Consider the following 26415-nt stretch of genomic DNA (forward strand, 5'->3'; position numbering starts at 1 on the left):
CCCTCAGCTGAGAGCCTAGCCTCACATTTTACTGAAAATGAGGCTTTGGGCTTAGAGCTCTCTTTTCTCCATCCAGCCTCATTTCACATCAAGATGCCTTCTGCCACTTTTCTCCTTCACCCCTGTCTTACAGGAAGGGGGTGGTGCTTCTTGCCACAGCTAACCCCTCTATCTGCACATGATTGCGTTCCATCTTGCATTGGGCCCTCTGTCATCCCTGTTTCATGTATGTATTACACTATTTCTGTCTTCTGACTGCTTCTTTCTTGCCTATAAACATGCCTAGATCTCCCCATCCTCAAAACCTCCTCATTTCATCTGTCTCTGACAGCTGTGGTCATATGCCTCATGTCCTTTTGTGGCTAGACTCATAGAGAAAGCTGTCTACACTCAGTGCCTCCATTTCCTATCTGCAGTAGTGCTTCTCACTCCTTTCAAAACTCTGAAGTTGGACTTCTGCACTCAATTCAAGTGAAACTGTTAGCTACTAATCACCTTTTCTCAGTTCTTACTCTTCTTGGCCTCTGCAGCCTCTGGCACTCCGCTTCCCTTTTCTTGTCGGTACTGTTTTCTCCAGACCCTGTGACACTGCTCTTTCCTGGTTCTCTTCTCTGGCTGACTCTTCCTTCTCAGTCTCTGAGCTGGATCTTCTTCAGGTCATACCTGTTAACCTTGGGTGTCCCCAAGTGCTCTCTCCTCCTCTCATCAGCTCCTCAGTTTTCAACTGCCATCTCCTTGCAGATGATTCTTAATGATTTGTCCACCCTGACCTAGCCCCTGGCCTCCATTCTCACTTCTCAGACTGAATATTGGACATCTTCAGCTAGATGTCCAGTCAACATCTTAAATTCATCCTGTTCTAAATAGAACCCTTTATGACCTCCTCTCTTTCTAACTTGTGTATTACTGTAGATGTAATTACCGTCCACCGCGTTACTTTGAGTGCCCAACACCGAGGTGTCACCCTTGGTTCTTTATTCCTTTGTCTCCCATAGCCAATCATTTGCCCAGTCCTGTCAGTTCTACCTTTGCAGCATCTCTCACACACACGCCCTCCTCTCCTGTGAAGCTCGCCTCCATGGTGCGTGACCTCCTCACCTCATGCCTGGACTGTGCTGATAGTCCTTGGATCCAGTCCCTTCCTGCTCCTGTGTATTGTCCACTGAGCTATCGAAGTGATCCCAACTCCAAAGGTGCCTTATTGCCTGCACGATCAAATATAAATCATCTTTTTGCCCTTCAGAACTTTTTATTACCTTCTCCCTTCTTAACTTTCTAGTCTTTTTATACCTTTTACCTCTTCCAGGTATTCAGTAATCCAGTGACACTAGTCTTCCTTGCATTCAGCACTCTGTTGCCCAATTCTGAGCATTTTTCCTGGTTGTCTCCCCTGTCTGGAGCTCTGCTTCATCTCTACTTCCTCACTTTCCCATCTTCTGTCCAGTCTAAGCTAAAATCTCAGCTTCTGCAAGAAGCCTTAGCTCTTCCCTCTGTTGATTATCTCCAATTTGTCCTGTATCTATCTTATTTGTAACCTTCTTGTTTTTGGTGCTTTTTTACTTGTGGGCATTCTCCCTTTACACTGTGAGCTTCACGAGAGCGGAAACTTTCTTTTGCTTTCCTATGTATTTCCAGTCCTTAGCACAGTACCTATAAATGCTTGTTCACTAACTTAATATGGTCCAAAAAATAATGTTCAATGGCAGCGCTATTAATGATATCTCAGATGATAAACTAATCTTCTAAATTTTCTCCCCCCCCCTTTTTTTAATAGTATGCTGGAATTAACATAGGCCCTGTTCATAAAAAAGATGTTATGAAGGCTTCAGTGATGTTGGAACATGATCCTCAGTGAGTGATTTTTGTTATTAATTTTTTTTAAACATTTATTTAGTTCTGTTTTTAAAATGACCTTTAGCTCTCTTTCCTGTTACTTTTACCTGTCTTCTGGAAAGGCTCACTTTGACATATTCTTAGTTTTGTATTGAAATGTCTTTATGGTTGATTTCTTTTAATTGCAGATATGCAGTAATTTTGGCTTTTGATGTGAGGATTGAACGTGATGCTCAGGAAATGGCTGATAGTTTAGGAGTCCGGATTTTTAGTGCAGAAATTATTTACCATTTGTTTGATGCTTTTACGAAATATAGGCAAGACTATAAGAAACAGAAGCAAGAAGAATTCAAGTAAGTTAATGATTGTTACTGGGTAGTAAAGTTTAATGTTTCATACCAGGACGCTGTAGAGACAAGTTTTTGTATCACTCATAACATACATTTGGCGACTGTGGAGCCATTTCCAGTATTTAGCTTTTTAAAGTTCTAGTTTGACATACATGAAATAGCTACCAACCATTGAAAGGGCAGTTTCTAAATTTGGACAAGAGTCCTATCCAATAGAGTCTTCCATGAAATGCGAAAGACACATCCATGTGGCAAAATAGAGGGCTCATAGCTTCATGACCTCCTAAGTAGAAGCTTCAAATCTGATGTTAAAGGACCTTTGGGCAAGAGGGATGTGGAGAGAAAATGATGGAATTGGAATGTCCAAAGTGAGTCATACAATTGGGCCGTTTGACATGTATGTCAGTGTGACTGTCCCCCCTGCTCTTCAGTAATAGTTTAATGTGGGACTGCTGGGGAACCATTCCACTGGAGGGCCTTAGCCCTCAGAGTGCAGTGTTCTAGTTTCATTGTGATCTAGGCTGGGCACTGGAGTTAGGAACCAAGGAACAGTATTTCTTCTGCTTTTACATTTTATTATTCACAAGAACTTCAAATTGTGCCTTTCAGTATCTGTTTTGGAGAGTGAACTAAGGTACCAGCTTAAAATCTTCTTGTTCTTTCTCTGTTTAGACATATTGCAGTGTTTCCCTGTAAAATGAAAATACTCCCCCAATTTATTTTCAATTCACGAGATCCAATAGTGATGGGTGTAATTGTTGAAGCAGGTCAAGTGAAACAAGGCACGCCCATGTGTGTACCTAGTAAAAATGTAAGTATCAGTCATATTCTTTCAACTTGTTTGTTTTTTTATGAGAAGTCTTATTTAAGCAAAAAGAAGACAAGTTGATATTTGTAAATCTTTTCTTCTGTGTAATAAATGAGAACTATCAGCAGTAGCAGTAAAAAGTAAAATTTAGATAGAGATGGACTTGCATATTTAGTTCAGAGTTCTTCAAGGAGAAGAAAGTTAAATGAGGGTCTGGTTTTTAAGCTTTCTGTCTTTACTTTTTTAATCTCATGTTGCAAGGTTTCTGTGACAACTAAAATAAATAAAAACTATTTTGTACATATAAATTGACTTCACCCCAAAATATGTTTAAGGTGAACTGTTAAGTATATTTGCCAAATCTGGTTTAAATCCAAAATTTATTTTTCTTTTGTATGTCAGCGCAGTGCTTAGTTTAATGCATGGAGTTATTTCAGTTATTTGCTTTTTGAGTTGTAAGTAATGACAAAATAAATGAATCTGCTCAATGTTTTTAAAAGGAGGTAGTAAAAGCAATTTTACTTTTGTGTGTATTCTGTCAGAATTCAGAAGCCACTTTTGAGTCGTGTGTGATACTTTTTTACTGTAACTAATCATGACGCGCATGTTCTGATGACCAGAATTTGATCATTAACCAGTGATGGGTCTAATTTAAATATTTTCTTCTTTCTTTTCTTCATTCCTTGTTGTTTAACCATTTCAGTTGTGTCTGACTTTCCACGAACCCATTTTGGGTTGTTTTGTTTTGGAGGGGGGGCAAATTGGATACTGGAGTGGTTTGCCATTTCTTCCTCCAACTCATTTTACAGATGAGGAAACTGAGGCAAACAGGGTTAAAGTCACACAGCTAGTGTCAGGGGCTGGATTTGAAGATGTCTTCCTGACTCCAGGCCCAGTGCTCTGTTCGCTCCCCCATCTAGTTTGCCCTCCTCATTGCTAATTAATGCTAAGTATCAGCATTATCAAATCCGTTACGACTTGATACCACCTCTCCCTGAAGTGTTTATTTGATTATTTATAAATGTAGCAAGTAACAAATTTTTCAGCCTTTGCCAGTTGAAGTCTGTTTGGTGCAATGTAGGGCGGGAATTCTTTCTTTAATTCATTGAGTCATTTAAGTGTTAATGCATTTAGAATGGTGGAACAACAACAAAAGTCCATATTTATATATGGCATCATCCATATTTATTCTTACTGGTTCAGGGCTCACTAGATTGTAACTTCTCATTTACATTAAGGGTGGTAGAAATCTTTACTAAGGGTTGTTGGCTTACAGAAGAGCAGTCGTCAAGTGAAAATAAGGGAACATGGCCTTATGATCAGAATTTTCCAGGGATTTCTTGGTGCCCGCCTTGTGTGCATGCGCCGCGCGCTCCCCACACACACTTGGACTTAGTGAAATGAATACAGGATTTTATTTGGTGATTTTTGGGGAACAAATCCCCCTTCTTCATGCATTTTGTTTTGTAAATGACCAGCTGTTCTCTTGCCATTTAAGAAGGTTCAATTCAAGTCCAACAATTTAAACATGAGAGAGTAATTCCTCATCTGTCCATTAAAAGCTTTGGACAGATAATCTTTAAAATCTTTTCTAGCACTGATTTATCTCTTGCTTCAAGTTACAGGTAAGGACCTCGTGAATTTTGCCTCCTACAGTGATCTTTCGATTGTATTGACAGATGACAGTAGGGAAATGGTTGTGGTTATAGATTAAATTCCATTTCTCAGAGGTATTTACTTTCTAGGTCATGGAAAATAATATATTGGGAAGTAGCATATTCAGCTGGGATAACAATGATAAACATGCAGTTATTTCATGCACATTGTAGCGGTATCTCTTATTTTGCAGTTTGTTGAGATTGGAATAGTTACAAGTATTGAAGTAAACCATAAACAAGTAGATATTGCAAAAAAGGGCCAAGAAGTCTGTGTCAAAATAGAGCCTATTCCTGGAGAATCTCCCAAAATGTATGGAAGACATTTTGAAGCTACAGACATTCTTGTTAGCAAGGTAAGTACTTTACCCATAGTAATTGGCACATCAAGCAACAAGCTTGCTTTTAAATCTGAAAAGGACTGTGGGAAGCATTCTGTAAGGTGGCACGTAGTGCAGGTACTACTTATGTATTCTGTTGGTGAAGTTGAAGCTTAGGGACGTTGTATTTTGCCCATTTTCTAACAAGTATTAGAACCAGGACTAATATGTACATGGTATGGTGGGAAGAGTCCTGTGTTCAGATCCTGCCTCTGATGATTATTACCTATGTAACTTTAAGTAAGTTCACTCATTTACAAAATTGGATGGCCTGAGGTCAATAGGTTTTCTGATTGTAAAGGCTAGTATTTAATTCCCTTATTGTGCTTCTCTCCAAAACTGTTATTGGCTACACATAAACAGCCACCAGTAACTCTGGTTATGAAAGTGTTACCCACTTTTTAAAAACAAAAACAAAAACGTTAAGATCCACATTCTGGAGTATCTATGCTTGTTTAGCTTTAAATGGTTTAGCCTTGGGAATTGGAATTCATTGGTGTGAGTATTCCAGATAGTGTGTGTGTTATAACCTGTCCTTTAATTCTTTGTAATTCTTGTTCATATCCTTCTATAAACTATGCACAGCTTTTCTGCCCAACATACGGGACCTTTTTGTTTGTTTCGTGCATCCCACCTATTGACCTCTTCTCAGATTGTTTTTAGATTTTTTTTAAATTTTTTTTATTTTTAGGCAGTTGGGGTTAAGTGACTTGCCCAGGGTCACACAGCTAGTAAGTGTCAGGTGTTTGGTCTGAGGTCAGATTTGAACTCAGGTCCTCCTAATTTCAGGGCCAGTGCTCTATCCATGTTTTTAGATTCTTAAGACTACGTAAACTATTGTAATCTGGCAGCTTGGGGGGTACGCAGTCTGAGCTTAGAGTCAGGAGGCCCTGGACTAAGCTGTCACTTGTCACAGATACCTACATTAGTGCCCCAGCTCTCTTTTCAGACAAATTTCAAGCTTTGTTTATGTGAATGAGTGCAGAAAGCCCTAAGGTGGTAAAAGAAAGTTGCCATTTAAAATCAAATTAATTAAATGTATTTCTTGACCATTTAAAAAAGTTTGTCTTGTATTAGTATTAAAATGAGACCATAGTACAAATGAGACTCATAATACAAGTAATTTCTCCCTTTAATTTTAATGGTGGTTTTATGGGGCCTATGTGTACACCTCAAATAGTAAATAAAATATAAATATGTGTGTATGCAAGATTATGTGTGTATATGTGTATATATACAAGACACACACACACACACACACACACACACACACACACACACACACACACACACACCCGTCAAACCAAAGACGTTAATACTGAAGGAAAAAGTTTATTGGATTATGAGTCTGACACATTCTTTTCCATATTTTTGCAGTGGCATATGAGTGATTTTGCCCCACTAGTGATTCCATAATCAAAGAAGTTGTTAGCCAACAAAAATTCCAGGCTTGTATGATTATCAGAAGATAGGATCTCTTAATGTGCTCAATCTGTCTCTTACTTGGGTAGAATATACTGCATCAGTTCAGACATTTTGTTTTAACAATTTGGTAAGGACTAGTGGAGACTTTTTAAAATAAACAATCTATTGACATTTCAGTCATTAAGAAAGGTATAAGTGGTTTTCTACATGGCTTTAACTCTATATGCTGGGTGCATTGCAGATCAGTCGACAGTCCATTGATGCATTGAAGGATTGGTTCAGAGATGAAATGCAGAAGAGTGACTGGCAACTTATTGTGGAGCTGAAGAAAGTATTTGAAATCATCTAATTTTTCCACAGTGGGCAGGAAAAGTAGTAAACTTACTATTCTGTTGTATTGTCACCAAGAAAACCAAGCAAAAACAAAAAACAATTGAGAAACAATGTGTTGGACTTCGATGGACTTAAGTTTGGAAGGAAAAAATAGGTGGATAAAATGTTTTCCATGAGAAACCAAGAAACTTACACTGGTTTGACAGTGGTCAATTTACATGTCCCCACACTTCCAATGTGCCTGTTCACCTGTCCCACTACCTTTCCCTTCCCTTCTTTACTGGCTACTGTTTAAAGTTTGCCCTATCCCAAATTTGAATTTTTATTACAGAACTAAAGCTCTTTCAATTTTATACTGATTAAATCAGTACTGCAGTATTTGATTAACCAAGCTTCTGCAGACTTTGTGATTCTTGGACTTTTTTGATGTAAGAAATACTTCTTTATTTATGCATATTCTTTCCTCGGTGATTTTCCAGCATTCTGCTTTGTGCCTATAGAAATTTTTTAAAATAGAAAATTAGGTAATATGATATTTCTGTATTTGCTTTGTGTGAAACAATGATGTAAAGCATAGCTGGCTGCCTTTTATTGCTTGTACAGTCCATGGAAGTCAACATAAACTGTAATTATTACAATACAGAGCCACAAATAAAGGGAATGGACATTGACCGTCAAATTCTGTTAGGCTTCAATGTCAGCACAGACTATTCTTGCTTCAAAGTTGGTATTAGTTGTCATCTTCTCACTGCAAGTATCCCTCTAAGGACAAAGGCTCATAGATGACACTGCGATACCTTGTACTAGCATCAGCAAGTTTCTTAAAATCTAGCAGCAGTCATTTTTATACAGAGATTTTCTTTAACATATTTTTCCTGTATTGTGCATTTTGTTTTTCAGAAATTAGAGTATATTGTAGACATGTTCCCCCAGCAAGACAGACATAGGATCAGAGTGAGTTCAGACAGGAACTCTTTATTTTTTCAGCATGTTGATTATCATTGATCCATTTTTGGATCAGTTGGCAAAAGTATCAGAGAAATGGAGTCCAGGTGCATATTGGACATTTGGACCATGCAGATCTAACACTTCTGAACTACTATTATATTAAACAAGCTGTTTTAAGCTGCTGCCTTGGAAGGTAGAGTTTTTCCTAAATGAGGATTACGATTGGAGTAATTTGGCCAGAGCTATTTTGTTTTTGTAGCACGTGTGAGAGAGGGGCCACTCTGCTCAAATCTGTGTTGTGATTTATGTTGAGACAGGTTGGATCCAGTGTGTGAAGGGGCAGTCTGAAGGCTGAATAAGATGGGTGATAATGTTTTCTTATTGTCAAGTGTGATATATGCTTGAACACAATTATGCCACAAATAAGCTCTTCATAGATTAGAATCAACAAAAATCCCCAAAAGGGGGGGGAACCCCATTACCATTGTTTCTGATCGTAAACCGTTTTTGGATTATAGGATGTTTTTGAATTCAGTTATATGGATATTTATTTTTGCACAGACAATTTTAATTTAAAAAGGAAGAGTGACACTTTATATATATACACACACACACATACACATAGCTGATCTCATGACATAATATCTTGAATTGTAAGCTGTTTTTTTAATAGGCTGGGAACAGGTGAATCAGGGTGCAGAGTATCTTTTATATCTACTTACTTCACCCATTACCTATCTATCCAAGTTAGAAAAGGAAGCCTATAATAGTTTAAATGTAGATTGCCTAGTAATCTGGGAAAATAGTGACCACATAGCACTTTGAGGGAACAGAAAGACCGAGAATGACAACATGAAGGCTTTAGAGCAGGAGATATATGTTTACATGCCATATATAAATTAAATCATGAATCATAGGGATTTGGTAGATTCAGTGTGGATTGGTCTATGAAAGTCTATGGGAAGAAGTTTTTACCACACATTAAGACAAATCCGAAGAGATGCTCACAATAAACTTTCTCCATGTTCCAGACTGGGCCAGTTGTAACATACATTGTCAGAATTAAAGGTACAGTTTATCTTGCCCTATTGTTTAGTGAAGAGTCAACTAACCTTAAAAAATAAATAATGCTACTTAGTAGGTAGGTAAAGGGGGGAAATCTAAGCAGAGTTATTTTAAGTGTATGATGTGAGAGCTCCTGGCCTAAGAGAACAATAAGGAGGGGCAGACATTTAAAGAGTCGCAAAATAAAAGTCAATACAAAATATACATACAGTTCTTTATTAAACAGCTGTAAACACTTCACTGTAAAAATCCATAAAACTTTATAAACAAACATTTTGTAAATAGAGTCTATGCTACAGTAAAAGAATCGACACAATTATTTACATGCAATACTGACAAATTTGGCACTTTTTGAAAAGAAATGTACAAAACACTTCCGTTTAAAAAGAAATTCAAAATTATAAAAACTCAGAGCATTACTATCATGCACTTTGCAAATACCTCACAAGCACTTATGGCACAGCTAGTAGTAGAGAGCTCCAGGCTCTCTCTCACCAAGCTCCTTATTACAAGTTTAGGTAACTTTTAATGTGCTTCCATAAGTTTGTTGTAAAACCACCTGAACATTGTCAAGAATAAAGTCAAATGCCATATTCCAAACTGATTCCACAGACTGCTGCATTAACCTGAAATGAGGGGGGGTAGGGATTGGGAGGAAGTAAGCGGAAAAAAAATATTAATCCTCAAATTATTGTTTTCAGTAGCAAAATACCTACACTTCAGGAAGGTTAAGAATCAGCACAAAATAATACAAATTGGATTTTCTGACTTGGAATAAGTTACTTAAGAATAAGTAATGAGACATATATATACATATATATATATACGTATATATGTATATATATACGTATATATGTATATATATATGTATATATATATGTATATATATATACATATATACGTATATATATACATATATATGTATATATATACGTATATATGTATATATACGTATATATGTATATATATATATATATGTATATATATATATGTATATATATATATATATATACACACACACAAAAGAAGGTCTCATTACTTATTCTTAAGAGATTATATATCTGTATCTATCTATCTAAATAAAATATATGCCTATTCTGAGAAATGATGGAAAGCCTTTAAAGGTGGGGAAATGTTTGGCCATTCAGCATCATTTTTACGCGGAAGCCTTTTTCACTAGTCAAAATTTACCATTTAGGGGGACTATGTGGTACTTGGAGATTTTTAATAATCAATTTTTCACTACTATAAAAGCCAGCAGGCAACCTAGTGTCAGAACCTTAACCTACCTTGTGTTAGGTAGCCCTTTTCACAATACTTCTTTTAAACGTGTGAAATGTTTTTCCAGATGATTATCAAAATATTTTTAAAAATTAATCTGATATAATTAATAATAGTGTGGGGAATCTTTTTTGAAGTAGTGATGAACATATGCAATGTTTCAGAATATCTGCAGTATATAATGATTAAAAAAAATTTGATTCCTCCTGGTGACACAGAAGCTAATACTAACACTGCTAATACTACAGTTTTGTTGTCTAACTTCACAATTTAAGGAAATGTTATAAATGTCAGTTAATGGTTTTTCCCATCAGACACAGAAATTTAAAAATGTTCAAATATGAATCTGACAAGAGTCATAAACCCTCAACAGGCATAGAACTTTCTGCTTAACTTGTCACTTAAAAAAAAACAAACCCAACAACCCAAAATGCTAATTAGGATGCTTCTATCCCCAGTTGAGAACAGGTACAATGTCACATTACCTTTTCATGTACTTTATAACCAGATCCAGTTTTTCTAGATCCTTTTCTTCTATTAGGTCAGTACAGTATTTTACAACTTGCAGGATGTCTTCTTCCATTGGATCTGTTGGGGATAAAAAAAAAAGTCAAGAGGCAAAATGTCTTCCAACCTCTCTTCAGGGCTTTTCTAAAAGATCCCAATCAGTGAGTCAGGAGGACCTGAGTTGGGTGATTCACTTAATCCTGACTGCCTCACCACTCCTCCCCCCCCCCCCCCCAAAATGAATCAGGGATAAGATCAGATGTTTTGCTTTGTTCTTCACAGATTTTTGTCTTGATTTATCCTGAATCAACCTCTCCACAAATTACTGTTCCCCAGTGAGTTTGGAATAATTAATTAAGAAAAAGGAAGACTATAATTGATAATTTTAACATTCAATGATTACCTTTAAGGTAAAGCACAGTTTTACAAACATGAAACATTTCTTTTGAAAAAGGTATGGACTGACAAGTTCTAAGACTACCTGATATAGTGGTAATCCATTCTTTGAGCAAGGTCTTCACATCATTAAATTCAACAGCACCAGCTAGATTGGGTGCTGGTTGTCTAAAGGAGCCTCCCAGTTCCGATGGCAAAGAAGGGCCTGACCTAACTGAAGTGGATGAACTTGGCTCAGCCTGTTGAGGAAGAATTTAACGTGATGTCAGCTACCAATTACAAAGCAAAATCTTAAAAACTGTTTTGTCATCAACAATTAAAGGAAACAGTGTCCCAAGAAGAAGAAAAGTTGCAGCACAATCTTAACCTGTGCATTAGAAGCTGGACCCTCTTGTTTCAAAAAGCCATCTATCCGCTTCTGTGGACTTCCAGTAGGTGCTACCAGTGTTTTAGCTGGACTACTGAGCAGCTTGTTGTTCAAAGTACTCTGGACCTTTTTCATGGGACTGGCTGTTTTCTTCCTGCTTTTCTTCTTATCTTTTACTACTGTTTGTTTTAGTTGTAATAAAGGATTCTTTGATACTGAAAAACAAACCAAAAAAGAATAAAACCCCCACCCAAAAAAAGGCCTTAAAATCTAATAATTTTCAGTACCTTCATTAATACACCCTACCTACCTCCACATAACTCATGGCCCTGGCATTTTTTAAGGATCTAAGACTGGCTAACTAAGCTTGGAAAGATTCAAAACAGGAAAGCTGGCCACATTGTGACATACAATGGAGTGGAGGATGTTCATGTGTGCAGGGAAGACCTAACCTTTGATGGGCCATTTCACTGTCCCCAAGCTTACCCAATGAGTTGGCTGGTTGCTGGTATGCGGAGTTCTCGAATTGCCTTTGTCTTTGATCATATGCAGCTTTCAGCTCCTCTTGAAGTTCAGCAGGAAGCGCAGCAAACACCTCAGGGTCCACCTAATGAACAATAAATGGGCAAGGTTATACAAAAATTCAATGTATTAAAAACCCTTGATATTTAGCAGCAAGTCTGATTCCCATGCTTTAATAACTTTCTAGGACACCAAAAAAGCATTACTGTACTTCCACCAATTAATAAATGCCTTCAATCAGTGGAAAAGATCAAGTACACAGAATGCAGAAGAAAATGAACAAAATAGCAGCGTTCATTAAACCCAAAGGCCACCGGACTCACTACTGGACACTAATTGCTGGGAAAACTGGACAGCTTTCTCAAGGGAACTCAAAATGGCTAGATGACAAATACAAAATAAAAGGACACATCATTAGGTACAGGGAAGAAATTAACTTTGTAGATCTATAGATAAGATTTCATGACCAAATAAGCGATACAATATAAAGTAAAAACAGACAATTCTGTTAAATAAAGCCAATGTAACTGAGATGGGGGGGGATGCATGATGATTGGCTGGGGTGGGAGGGAATTGCAAGTTTCTCTGATAAAAGTCTCATACTCAAGATACAGAATTCAATTGTATGGAGGCTCTTTATCAAGAACCATATGAAAAAAATTGTAGTAATCAGTAATGGAGCACAGTAGAACTCCAAGGTACCTCGTACCTCATCAGTTAAAATTGCTAGATGAACAAAAACAGGAAAGAAATGTAGATGCCTTATAAGCCAGGAAACTGCATACATACCCTTTGTTACTCTTTGTAACCTACTACACTGCTGTTACTAGGCATATATATGCATATATGTGTTTCCTTGAAATATTTACAAAGAAAAGTTTTTAGGATAAAAAAAACATAGGGAAACAAGGAAATTGATTTAATGTTCTTTTCTACAACAGCAAAACCAAGGAACAGTGTCAGGGAATAAAATGGCACAGGCCAGGTTAAGGAACAAGAGACCTAATGACAGAGGGTCAAGAGGCTTTAAGAAGTGAATGAAGTTGTAGTTAGATAAAACACAAGCACATTTAATTAATTTGGTTTGCCTTACCTGTGAAAATGCTGGTAGGGCTATAACATTGACTCCAGTGTCACTATTTGATTCTTGAAGATCTGGTATTTGTAACAAAACTGTTCCAACTGGTTGTGGCAAAATTCCAGTGCTACAACCATTTACTGGTTCCTTCTTTTTGTCGCCATGTGTTTCTCCTTGCTGAATGGCACAAATCTGCTCTACTTGTTGTCGAAGATCAGATGGAAGTGCTTCTAAAACCGACTGATCTAGCTATAAAATAGCAATAATCCTAAGTGAGCTCTTTTGTCTTCGCAATCATTCAAACTAGCATTGTTTTCTGGTTCTGATAATTTTCCTGGTTCTAGAAGCAGCAAATGAGGCAACAATTAACATTTTTATTAAGCAGTTGCTATGTGCTCGGAAGCAGTGGTTTTTTTAAGTCTCACTTTTCTTTTTCCTGTCATCCCAAGGGCCACAGAAAGGAACCTCTTAGCACTGACTTCTTTCATTCATTGGGAGATAAGTATGCAAGTTAGGTAAGCTCATCCCATTACTGTCACAAAAGTTCTGGGGTGTGCTCTTATGTAGGGAGGACAGGTTCATAGCTGAATACCCTAAAACTTATTCACACAGCACAACTGCATTTCTTCATGTTTTCAGCCAAGAAAAGGCTGTTTTAATAACATAGAACATACCCAAGTCATTTCTTAGGATTTAACAAACATGAAATGTCTTCAAACTTTGCAACTTAAAAGATTTTTTTTAAAAATTCACTACCAACAACCAAGTTACTGAAGTGAAGATGTGATTACCATAGCCAAGGAGAGAAAAGGTAGTTGCAGACAGCAACATTTAGCATTGGTTACCAATCACACAATGCTTATTGGAATGCAGCATCATGATATCATTCCTCACCTTCACAGAAGGATGGAAAGACACACCCCTGTCTGCTGTCTCACACATGCAAACACAGACACTGAAAATGGTCTGGAATTCATAAGTAAATTCTATTTGAAGGCAGAAACCTACCTGGGAAGGTGATGGTACTTCTATACTTAGGTTAAGTCTGGATTTGACACTAACAGGAGAGTGGAGCCCATTCCATTTTACTGAAGGCTCAGTTTTACTAACAGCTGGACTGATGCTAGATGCCAGATGTGTGGTACAAGATGGCAGAAAAGTGCAAGTTCGAGCGGCAGATGATATTTCAAGATCCATTGCAGCCACAAATACTAAAATTACAAAAATAAGAGTTGATTAAGGAATTAAGTTAATATTTACTACTAACTTCATGAATGTCTTGTAAAATCTCACCCTTTGATATAGAAATTGCACTACTAGATGTATACTCCAAGCAGGTCAATGAAAAAAGTCCCATATACACAAATAGCCTTTTCTCTAATAGCTAAGAACTGTAAAAATGCCCTTGGATTGGGGAAAGGCTAAACAAATTGTGGTACACAAATTCAATGAAATATTACTATGTTGTAAGAAATGAAGATTACAGAGAAGCATGATGGGAAACATGAACTGATACAAAGTAAAGTAAGCAGAAGTGGGAAAACTATATAATGACAATATAAATGTTAAGAATATCAACAAAAAACCCTAAGGTCAATGCTATATGATAATGATAATAAAACTTGGCTTCAAGGAGGTACAAGAATATACTTGCCTCCTTACTCTGCCAGTGGGAATGAAAACAGAATACAGCATGTGATATTAGTTGGTATGTTAAATTGTTTCCACTACTTTTTAGTTTTTTTTCTTTGTTATAACTGAGAGGTGTGGGTGAAGTTACAAATTGAGAAATATAGGTGAGTAAAAACATTTTTATGATTTATGATTATTATGATTGTTTTCAATTTTTATTTAAAAAACATGATTTAACTAAAAAAAAGACAAAAAAATTCCCAACAATTTCCATTTTATCTTTTCTACAGCAAATCAGGATTACAGAATAGAATCTTTTCAAAGTGATTATTCTACTTCCAACTTATAATAGAAAATTTTTTTGATAAAGATTTCCCCTTTATCATGAAGTCCCTCCTGAAGAAAAGGCTTCAGTAAGTGCACATGAAAGTTAATTAGTTCAAATTCTCAATTAGGACTGGTTTTGAATCCACACATTCCTTGCCATTCTGCAGCCTCAATAAAAGACTAGGAAAAAAGGAACACCTCCTCCAAGCCAGTGTATATACCAAATTCAAATTATTTTCTAATCACTCGTCTTAGTTACCTATGCAATTATCCTCTTCTTCTACCTTCTGGTCAGAATAATTTCCAACTGAATTCATTCATTTTACAAAGGAAAGTTAGTGCCATCATTAATTTAAAAAAAACCAGGTGCAGCTAGGTGGCGCAGTGGATAGAGCACTGGCCCTGGAGTCAGGGGGACCTGAGTTCAAATCCGGCCTCAGACACATAACACTCACTAGCTGTGTGACTCTGGGCAAGTCACTTAACCCCAACTGCCTCACAAAATAAATAAGAAATAAAAAAAAACAATTTTCATGATCTACTCACTTTCCTTACGCTCTTCTTCAGTAGATTTCTTAGCTTTTTGTACTTGGAAAAGATCAATGACAGAATGTGATCCACCTGGCAAACGGCTAGACTGCATGGATGGATGGGTGGAGCACCCTGAAGAGGTTTTATTGATAGGAACCAACTGATTGACTTGAATTCCAACCTAGAAGCAGAATAAAAGCATAAGTTTTGAAAGCTACAGCATAAAACTTCCAAAAATGTCAGATACTGAAAACATCTAAAGAACTATAACAAACTTCTGATAAACCAAAACTCGATTAATTAAGCAAAACCCTCAGTTGATTCATTCCACTTTTTGGGAAAAAGACAAATCATAAGAAAAAAAGCTTATATAGATTTAAACTTTCCATGAAACATCTTGGGATTCCTGGACATTCAGCCAAATCTCTAGCATCTACTGCTGTGTTTAAAAAATTATAACTGACATGACAATGAAAGACTTAATTATGTTTAGGATGTTATAATAAACTAAGAGATTTTGTAAACATTTTTCCTTTTTTTTAAACATTTTTCAAAGATAAAAATTGAACCCATAAAGATTTTTTTGATTATCCAGAAAATTCCATTCTTCTAACACTACAATTGACTGAACTTCTAAACAAATTACTTGCTACTAATACTAATACTAAGACAAACAATAAAGGAATTTTTCTAATACAAACCTCAGTCTAGTAAAGGGGTACAAGTATGAGGGCAGGTAAACTAGGGTACCCACATGGAACTGATAAAAGGTCCGACAGCAGCTATTCCAATCCCCACTCCCCACCCTGGGCAGCTAGGTGGTGCACTAGATAGAGTGCCAGGCCTGGAACCAGGAAGACCCATCTTCATGAGTTCAAATTTGTCCTCAGACACTTACTGTGTGACCCTGGGCAAGTTACTTTACACTGTTTTTCTAAGTTTCCTCATTTGTAAAATGAGCTGAAGAAGGAAATCGCAAACCAATCCCAGTATCTTTGTCAAGAAAAATCCAAATGGGGCCATGAAAGCTGGACATGACTGAACAACAAATTCCATCCCCACCCCATGCTGCCCTATTTCGGAGAAAAAATGATGTTTGTAAGCCTTTTTTTGGGCTATCTGGCCCATAAAGTACATAATATATATTGCTGGTGTGATGCTTATTTCCCTCAAAACATTCTTTTCCCAATGAAAGCAGAGAAGCATATTAACTTCCAAATAAAAAAGTCAACTGATCACTCCTATATGCTGAAAGTAAAGCTAAATAAATGCCCACACCAAGTTTTCATATGTGCTTGCTCACAATGTTATAAAGCCTTTTTTACAGAGTACCCTTCCCAGGGAAGGTTAAAAGTGGTTCTTATTAAGTGAGCAGAGGAAGCTCACAAAACTTAGATCACTTAAAGGTATGTCTGGTATGTTTCCCTGAAGGATTTAGTATTTAGTGGTGGAAGAGAACCTTGAAATAGGTTACCTGGTCCAATCATTTTCTGGTTCAGGAAACTGAAGCCCAGGGAAAATAAATTCAAATTAACACACATTTATTAAAAATCTCATTAAGTGTAAGGAAGAGTACCTTTTGATTGGTGCTATGACTAGAGATAAAAAGTAAGTATGAGAAATGGGCTCTGAATCTAGATCCTCTGAATACAGATACAGAATTTTCCCCTCTTGTAGACCTCACCAATTTCAAAGGGTAAGAATAACTGAAGAACACATATATATACCACACACATACACTTTTCAACCTTAGAAGCAAGATTTGATATGACTCCAAATTACTGTTGCTTTTTTAGGCACACTAATAAGTAGGCTAAATTTGACACCTTTGAGAAATAAAGGTATTTACTATCTTGTACTGAGTATATTCTTTTATTTTGTCTCCTTTATTTAGGTTAGGGCAAGATTTCCAGCCTCAGAAATTGTAAGAGTTTTCACATAATTTTAGCAACATGAAAAGAGGGGAAAAACCAGGCCCAGGGACGTATAAATTGTTGAATAAATTAATACATGTATTGTCTTACTGATAATATAGATAAGTCAGATGAAAAAAGAGAAAACATTATAGAGTGAAACCAGAAGCCTTAAAATTTTATTTACTTACCCCTCTCATATCTGATATGTTCAATTTCATTGTATGAAACATATTTAATGTAGCTTTTCCAATTATTTTTGCACTATCTGTGGGCTGGTCAAGTGTGACAGTCCTATAAAGAACAAATTTTTTTAAGAAAAAAAATTAAAAGATTATGTCATTACATATTTATTTGGTAGCATGAATCATTTTCTTTGCATTCTGCAGTAGTAAAAATCTTACCTAAGTAATTCACAAAGATAATGAATTATTGAATTTCAATATATAGTTCTCAATAGGTGATGGAATTATAATGATGATGTGAGCAACTGGAAAGATTCTGGCAATCATAACAATAATGTTAATTAATTTGCACATACAAATGTAGAAAAACTATCTTATGATTCTAGTCTAAAAATGACTAACACTGAATATGGTTTTGGTAAGTTGGCTCATATAAATGACAAAAAGCCACTTAATGACATCTGGCTAATGTTGAGAAATAGGTGTTTTACTATTTAATAGATTTGGCCAGATCTAGATATACTGTATGTCATAAACACTATATTATATAAACACTAAGATTTTATTCACTGCTGACTATGAATGGAAATATATGTATGCTAACATATGGCAGTATGTTAAATAACTACTTGTCTATTTGAAGCCTACTCTGGAAGAAGATAGCCAACCACAAAATTCAGCTCTTTATGAACATTGAGAGGTACAATCAGAATCCAAAAAGAAACTTCTGAATTCTGTCCTAATAATTTCCAGTGAAATACTCACTAGTATGGGCATGACATTGCATGCCATGGCTGCATTAGTATATAATATTTCTGCCACCTTTCACAGCCTGGAATATAGTTAGATACTATCAATCATAATTCTTAATATTTATATTCCTGGATATTAAGGAACTCTAGTTGAATATACACATTATTAAATTTTTATCTGTTATGTCTCAAACAAGTTCCAAAGATCACAGCTGGAAGGAACCCTGGAGGTCTCTTATTTCAACCCCCTGATGTTATAATTGAGAAACTGAAGGCCAGAGAGGAAAAACTAGAGAAGGGATGATCTGAATTCATAGTGATTTGCCCATGAGTAAACAGGAGATACAGAGCATCAGCTTCACCAATCCCATGCTGAGTGCTCCTTCTGCTGCATCACTCTGACTCTCCTATAGGGTTGGATGAATAATAATTGTTCTGTTGTACTTCATAGGCACCTTATATAGAGCAAGGAATAGTTAAAAAAAAGCTTCATGTAAGCTACTTTAAACAAAGTGCTATACCTTGATATACAAATTTATAAAGATTACTTAGAGTTAATGATAGAAATGTAAAGAGAGGCAGAAAGAATAGTGAGAAAGTTGTTACTGCAATATCCCATATAGATGTGGGATATAGTCATAAGCCCACTTATGGGGTACCTAGGCGGCGCAGTAGATAGAGCACTGGCCCTGGATTCAAGAGGACCCGAGTTCAAATCCAGCCTCAGACACATAACACTTACTAGCTGTGTGACCCTGGGCAAGTCACTTAACCCCATTGCCTAGCCAAAAACAAAAAACAAACAAACATAAGCCCACTTATTCACAAGCCTTCTAAATCTTGTTTTCTCCAGACATAACTCAATTCCTTCCTAACATGGCTTGGTTTTGAGTCATCTTACCACCCTGGTTGGTTTCTTTCATATCCTCTGCAACTTGTCAACATCTTTCCTACAACGTGGTAACCAGAAACAAACACAACAGTCCAGGAATTAGTGTTTTTGGCAGCCATGTCACAATGCTGACCGGGTGTGTTTGTAGTCCACTAAAGTGCTTACAGCATTTGTAAAAACTACTTGTCCAGCCATGCCTCCTTATACTAATGAAGTTGATTTCTTTGAAATGAAAAGCAGAATGTTATCTTTATACTAAATTTCATTTTATTAGACTAGACCAAGCCCTTTCTGACCTAAATTTCATTCTCTTAAAAAAAAATAAAAGCTTCATAATAATGTCTTCAATCGTCCATAAGTTATCATTCCATTCAGCCGGGGTGAACCTACTCAATCAATAAATTAATTTATTTTTGAGGCTCTTGCTATTTGTCAGGCACTAAGCATCTGGAAGACAAAGACAAATATGTACCAATACTAGCCCTATGTAAGGTTCTTACCTCACGTAGGAGATACATGCATTAAAAGTCTATAAATAATATATACCAAATGAATGCAAGGTAGTTTTGGGAGATAGTACACTTGCTGCAGGAGTAGTCAGGACAGTCTTTTCACAGAGACCTGAAGGAAACCAAGAATTCCGAAAAGTGTGAGGAAGGAAAGCATTCCAGGCCGGAAGGACAGACATGTAAGGACAGGTGAAAAAGTGTCATGTGTGAGATACATCAAGAAGGTTGTATCGCAGAGTGTAGGAAGGAAAGCAGTAAGGCTGAAAAAAATCTAGGCCAACACCAAGGTTATGTACCTGGGTTACTGGAAGGCCAATGGTGCCCTTGACAGTAATACAGAAGTCTGGAAGAGGGGTGCAGCATTAGGGGTGAGAGGGAGACAGATGAGGATCAATGAATTCTGATTCGGACATGTTGAGTTTGAGATGTCTCCAGCGTCACTCATTTGGAAATGGCAGTTAGATGCGTGGGAATGGAGCTCAAGAGCAAAAGTAAGGCTGGAAATATAGACCAGGGAGTCATCTACATTAAGCTTCTAAGTGAACCCATAAGGCTTGATGAAATCACTAAGAAACAATATAGAGGGAAAAGAGGAGAGAGCCTAGGACAAAAAAATCGAGTACATTCACAGTTGGTGGGTGTGAAATGATGATGAATCGAAGCGAGAAAGCATTACCATTAAAAACTAGAGGAGGGATGATCTAAATTCATAAGGTGCTCAGTAGCATCAAATACTGCAGAGAGGTCAAGGATAATGAGAACTAAAACTATTAGAGTTGGCAACTGGGAGACTGTTGCTAACTCTGGAGAAAAGTTGGTTGATTGATGATAGAAACCAAATTGCAGGAGTTTTAGAAAAGAGGAAAGGAAGTAGAGGCACTGTGTGCCTTCTTGGGACAACTAGCCCACTAACTGCAATGGTCAGTCTCTCCCACCACCCTAGCAAGATCGACAGAGTTTCTAATACAGCAATCACTTCTTTCTTAGTCAGAATCAGAACCAGAATAGTGGTTCCATGTGTGCCTTATTTTACCTTTTGAAAATTAATTTTTACTAAGGAAAGTCAAAGATTCATTAGCTATCCTTCTTCTGCCAGGGAAAATGAAAGCAGATGCCCATACATTTGATGCACCAATTTCTACTATAGCCTGCATCTATCTCAAATTTGCAATGTTTCCTGGATTCATCATCCGTTTTAGCCCTCTGGCCAAGTGGACAGGTATTATATGATCACTAAAACATTGTTTCTATTTCTCCCTCCACTGTTCCTTGCTGATCCTCACTCTCCAGCTTGATTCCTCTTCATTTCACAGACTTCCTCACTTGCCCCTTTAATTCATTCTGTTCTTTCCTTTTTACTAAGTACATATGCCCTTCTCTATTCTTATGCCAAGTACAAGTCAAATCCTACAAATTCTCTCATAGTTCCTGTCAAATTTTTTTCGCATTAAAATCTCCAGTTTATCCTGATTTTTCTTACCCTTTCTTTGTACATTTATGTTTAAAGATCTAAAATCTTGACTCTCTTCTTGACTCTCCTGTGAATTTTACTGATCCTTCTGCTGACTGAGCTGTTTTTTCCTTCCCTATCCATGTTGAGTTTAAGTTATTATGTAAGAGATTCACAAGAATCTCAGAAAAATATTTTTAATCTAAATAGATTTCATTCCTGGACCATAACCTATCGTGCATCTGTGTCAAGCCACAGTTCCAGATCCTATTTATTCTTAGTTAATATCTTCTTTAGTTTTTACTTTTCTAGCCCAAGATTTCAAAATCTGACATCTGGGCATATGCTCCTAAGATGCTGAGGGAAAAAGAAAAGTATCATGTAAACAAGACTCATAACAACATTCTTTGTGTTAACCAAGACTGGAAGGAAAGCATACCCACAGATTGTAAGATGGCTAAACAAACTGCTGTATGAACGCAATGGAATATTACTGTGTTAGAAGAAACAAAGAGTATGATGAATGCAGAGAACCAAGGAGAAGATTTATATGAATAATGCAGACAGAAGCAGAACCAGGAAAACGTGATTCACTCTGCTACTAAATGCCGCGTAATTATAAAGGCCAATCATGGCCCTGTAAAGAGAAAAGGAATTTAGCATCTCTCTTTCATGGGAAAGGTGGAAGACTTATGTGTAATGCTGCACGTGCTTTTGATTCGTTTCACAAATCCTTCACCCCAATTTGTTACAAGGGAAGTCTCACTCAGTAGGGGAGGTGGAGAGAAGGTATTACTGGGAAATGAGTGATATAAAAACAAAAGGTAACAGAACTATATATAAAAAGGAGTCCTCTCACACATGGCAGTATTGTGTTTTGGGAAAAGGCACTGTAATTTTCATAAAAAACAATGTAACAGGTTTTTAAAGATGTTATTCCTTTTTCTTCCATGTTTTCTTTTTAATAATTTATTTTTAGTTTTCAATATTCACTTCCATAAGATTTTGAACTTTAAATTTTCTCCCCCTCCCCAAGATGACGTGCAATCTGATATAGGTTCTACTTACACATTCACATTAAATATATTTTCACATTAGTCATAATATAAAGAAGAATCAGAACTAATGGGAGTAACCAGGAGAAAGAAGAAACAAAACAAAAGGAGAGCAAATACTATATTTCCATAAGCATTCAGACTCCATGGTCCTTTTTTTGGGTATGGACAGCATTTTCCACTGTGAGTCTTTTGTTGTTTCTTAGATCCTTACATTGCTGAGAAGAGCTAAGTCTATCAAAGTCGGTCATCATACACTGTGGCTGTTACTGTGTACTATGTTCTCCTGATTCTGCTTATTTCACTCTGCATCAGTTCATATAGGTCTTTCCAGGTTTTTCTGAAGTCTGCCTGCTCATCATTTCTTACAGCACAATAGTATTCCATTACATTCATATACCACAACTTATTCAGCCATTCCCCAATTGATGTAAATCCCCTCAATTTCCAATTCTTTGCCACCACAAAAAGGGCTGCTATAAATATCTTTGCACATGTGGGTCCTTTTCCCTTTTTATGATCTTTCTGGAATACAGATCTAGAAGTGATATTGCTAGGTCAAAGGGTATGCAGTTTTATGACCCTTTGGACAGAGTTCCAAATTGCTCTCCAGAATGGTTGGATCGGGGGCAGCTAGGTGGCACAGTGAATAGAGCTCTTGCCTTGGAGTCAGGAGGACCTGAGCTCAAATCCAGCCTCAGACACTTAACGCTTACTAGCTGTGTGACCCTGGGCAAGTTACTTAACCTTGACTGCCTCACCAAAAACCAAAAAAAATTTAAAATTAAAAAAATTTAAAAATTGGTTGGATCAGTTCACAACTCCACCAACAATGCATTAGTGCCCCAATTTTCTCACATCTTCTCCAATATTTATCATTTTCCTGTTTTGTCATGTTAGCCAATCTGATAGGTATGATGTGGTACCTCAGAGTTGTTTTGATTTGCATTTCTCTAATCAATAGTGATTTAGAGCATTTTTTCATATGACCATAGACAGCTTTAATTTCATCTGAAAACTGCCTGTTCATATCCTTTAACCATTTATCAACTGGGGAATGACTTGTATTCTGATAAAGTCGACTCAGTTCTCTATATATCTTTAGAAATGAGGCCCTTATCAGAAACACTAGTTGTAAAAATTCTTTCCCAATTTTATGCTTTTCTCCTAATCTTGGATGCATTGGCTTTGTTTGTACAAAAACTTCTCAATTTAATGTAACCACAATTATCCATTTTGCATTTCATAATGTCTTCTAACACTTGCTTGGTCATAAATTCTTCTGTTCTCCATAAATCTGACAGTAAACTATTCCTTGCTCTCCCACTCTGCTAACAGTATCAGTCTTCATATCTAAATCATGTACCCATTTTGACTATCCTGGTATACAGTGTAAGATGTTGGCCTGTGTCTGCCATACTATTTTCCAGTTTTCCCAGCAGTTTCTGTTAAATAGCAAGTTCTTATGAAGGTGTTATTTTCATCAGTATTTTTTCTTGTATCTCCTTTACCAAGCTGCTGACTCGTTTTTTATGATTTTCTTGCATCATTCTCATTTATCTTCACAATTTTTCCTCTACCTCTCTTACTAGGTTTTCAAAATCCTTTCTGAGCTCTTCCACAGCCTGAGACCATATTTTTCTTGGGGGCTTTGGACGTAGGAATTTTGACTTTGTTTTTGTCTTCCAAGTGTTTTGATTTTCCTTGTCACCACAGTAACTTTCTATAGTCATGAGTTTTTTTCTATCGTTTGCTCATTTTCCCAGCCTATTACTTGACTTTTAACTCTCTTTTTAAAGAAGGGCTCTTCTTCCAGAGTGGAAGATGCACTGTCCTAAGTTTTAAGGGTTTTGTACAGCTGTTTTCAGAAATACTTCTGGGGACCTGTAAGTTTTCAGTTTTTCAAAGGTAGTAGTAGTATGATCTAAGGAGAGATGTTTACTCTTCTCCTGGCGACCACAAGCACTCTTTTCTGTCTTAGCACTGTGACGAGGGTCCCCCCTCCATTGTGGTCACAAGCTGTGGTGTGCTAGTGCTCCTCCTTGCCCTGGGACTGCCACTCAGGACTGCAACCCAGATCCAAGTATGGGCACAGCAACAGAGTTCTGCCTCAGTGCTAGCAAAAAGACCCCTGTGATCTTCTGACCAGCTGCTCAACCCCGTTATGGTCTGTGGGCTGAGAGCTCTGGGAGCAGTTGCTGCCTCTGCCCCTGCTGATCCAGTCACTCCAAAGGCCTGTTCCTAGTTTCCTGGGGCTGGGTTTATGTTAGCACAGCCTGCACTGGACTGTACTCCGCTGTCACCCAGGTGCAACAGACCTTTCATGCTGACCTTCTAAGTTGTCTTTGGTGTCTGTGGGCTGAGAGTTCTGGAAACTGCCACTGCTGCCTGTGATTCAGTCACCCAGAAGCCTGCTCCAGGTTTGCTGTGGACTGATCCTCTCTTACCCTGGGAAAACAGACTTTTCCTGCCAACACTCCAAGTTGTCTTGGGCTGGAAATTTGTTTCACTCCATCTTTTTTGTGGGTTTTGCTGTTCTAGGATTTGTTTAGAGTAATTTTTCTAAAGGTATTTGGAGGGGTTTAGGGGAGAGCTCAGGCGAGTCCCTGCCTTTACTCCACCTTCTTAGCTCCACCCCTATTTATATCAGTGCTTTTATTATTTATTATTTTTTTGTTTTGTTTTGCTTTGTTTTTAGGCAATTGGGGCTGTGATTTGCCCAGGGTCACACAGCTAGTAAGTGTCAAGTGTCTGGTCTGACGCCGGATTTGAACTCAGGTGCTCCTGACTTCCGGGCTGGTGCTCTATCCACTGCGCCACCTAACTGCCCCCAGTGCTTTTATTTTAAAAAAATGTTTAGTGATGCCTTTTCTTGTTACATTGCATTGACTTTTGAATCAATGATTTTTTGATTATCCTTCTCTCGGTCTCTACCCAGTAAACTATCTTTTAATTTAAAAAGATACAGGAAAAAAGCTGCCAGAAGGAAACAATTCAAGTACTGTGGAAACACAATCAGGATAACACAAGATTTAGCAGCTTCTATATTAAAGGACCACAGGGCATGGAATATAATATTCCGGAGGGCAAAGGAGATAGGATTACAACCAAGAATCACCTACCCAGCAAAACTGAGTATAATCCTTCAGGGGAAAAAATGGTCATTCAGTGAAATAGAGGACTTTCAAGCATTCCTGATGAAAAGACCAGAGTTAAACAGAAAATCTGACTTTCAAATACAGGACTCAAGTGGAACATGAAGAGGTAAACAGGAAAGAGAAATCATAAGAGACTTATTAAGATTGAACTGTTTACATTCCTGCATGGAAAGATGATATTTGTAACTCATGAGAACTTTGTCAGTATTAGGGTAGTTGAAGGAAAAAAAACTGTATGTATGTATACATACATAGATAGAGGGCACAGGGTGAGTTGAAGATTAAGGGGTCATATCTGGAGAATAAAACTAAGGGATGAGAGAGGATGATACTCGGAGAAAAAAAGGGAGAGGTAGAATGGGGTAAATTATCTCACAAAAAAAAAAACCCAGAAAAGAAAAGTCTCTCACAGTGGAGGGGAAACAGGGGAAGGTGAGAGGGAATAAGTGAATCTTATTCTCATAGGATTTGGCTTAAGGAGGGAATAACACACACATTCAATTGGGTATGGAAATCTGTCTTACCCTACAGGAAAATAGGGGGGAGAAGGGGACAAGAGAGCAGGGGGGTGATAGAGAGGAGGGCAGATTGGGAAAGAGGGTAATCAAAAGCAAATACTTCTGAGGAGGGACAGGGTCAAAAGAAAGAATAGAATAAATGGGAGGGCAGGATAGGATTAACGGAAACAGAGTTAGTTTTTCACAACACGACTACTATGGAAGTGTTTTGCATAACTACACATGTATAACCTATATTGAGTTGCTTGCCTTTTCAATGAAGGTGGGTGGGGAGGGAGGAAGGGAGAAAATTTGGAACTCAAAGTTTTAAAAACACATGTTTTAAAAAAATGTTTTCACACGCAACTGGGAAATAAGAAATACAGGACATGGGGTACAGAAGTCTATTCTGCTCTACAGGAAAATAGAAGGGGAAGGGGATAAGAGAAGGGAGGGGGGAGAGACAGAAGAGAAGGCAGACCAGGGGAAGGGGTATTCAGAATGCATGCCATCTTGGGGTGGGGGGAAGGGTGAGAAATTTGGAACTCAAAAACTAGTGGAAGTGA

General features: G+C 37.3%; 2 protein-coding genes across 5 annotated transcripts in view; one reads left to right on the top strand and one right to left on the bottom strand.

Moving 5' to 3' along the window:
• The window catches only part of EIF5B (eukaryotic translation initiation factor 5B), a 79141-nt gene extending 69744 nt beyond the window's left edge, over positions 1-9397 (top strand). Inside the window, 5 exon segments of the mRNA XM_020992848.2 lie at positions 1775-1851; positions 2022-2186; positions 2856-2994; positions 4841-5002; positions 6693-9397. Coding sequence (XP_020848507.1) covers positions 1775-1851; positions 2022-2186; positions 2856-2994; positions 4841-5002; positions 6693-6800 — 651 coding nt within the window. The 3' untranslated portion in view covers positions 6801-9397.
• The window catches only part of REV1 (REV1 DNA directed polymerase), a 129003-nt gene continuing 111585 nt past the window's right edge, over positions 8998-26415 (bottom strand). For all 4 annotated transcript variants that reach the window (XM_020992844.2, XM_020992843.2, XM_020992846.1 and 1 more), the window contains 9 exons: positions 17543-17645; positions 15454-15619; positions 13957-14159; positions 12964-13197; positions 11835-11955; positions 11349-11563; positions 11067-11220; positions 10564-10666; positions 8998-9423 (listed from right to left, as the gene is read on the bottom strand). In XM_020992844.2, the coding sequence (XP_020848503.1) occupies positions 9312-9423; positions 10564-10666; positions 11067-11220; positions 11349-11563; positions 11835-11955; positions 12964-13197; positions 13957-14159; positions 15454-15619; positions 17543-17645 (1411 nt within the window). In that variant the 3' untranslated portion in view covers positions 8998-9311. The remainder of the gene's footprint in view (positions 9424-10563; positions 10667-11066; positions 11221-11348; positions 11564-11834; positions 11956-12963; positions 13198-13956; positions 14160-15453; positions 15620-17542; positions 17646-26415) is intronic.

This window comes from Phascolarctos cinereus, unplaced genomic scaffold (genome assembly GCF_003287225.1).
Source record: "Phascolarctos cinereus isolate Bilbo 61053 unplaced genomic scaffold, phaCin_HiC Scaffold_726;HRSCAF=1367, whole genome shotgun sequence".
Lineage (NCBI taxonomy): Eukaryota > Metazoa > Chordata > Mammalia > Diprotodontia > Phascolarctidae > Phascolarctos > Phascolarctos cinereus.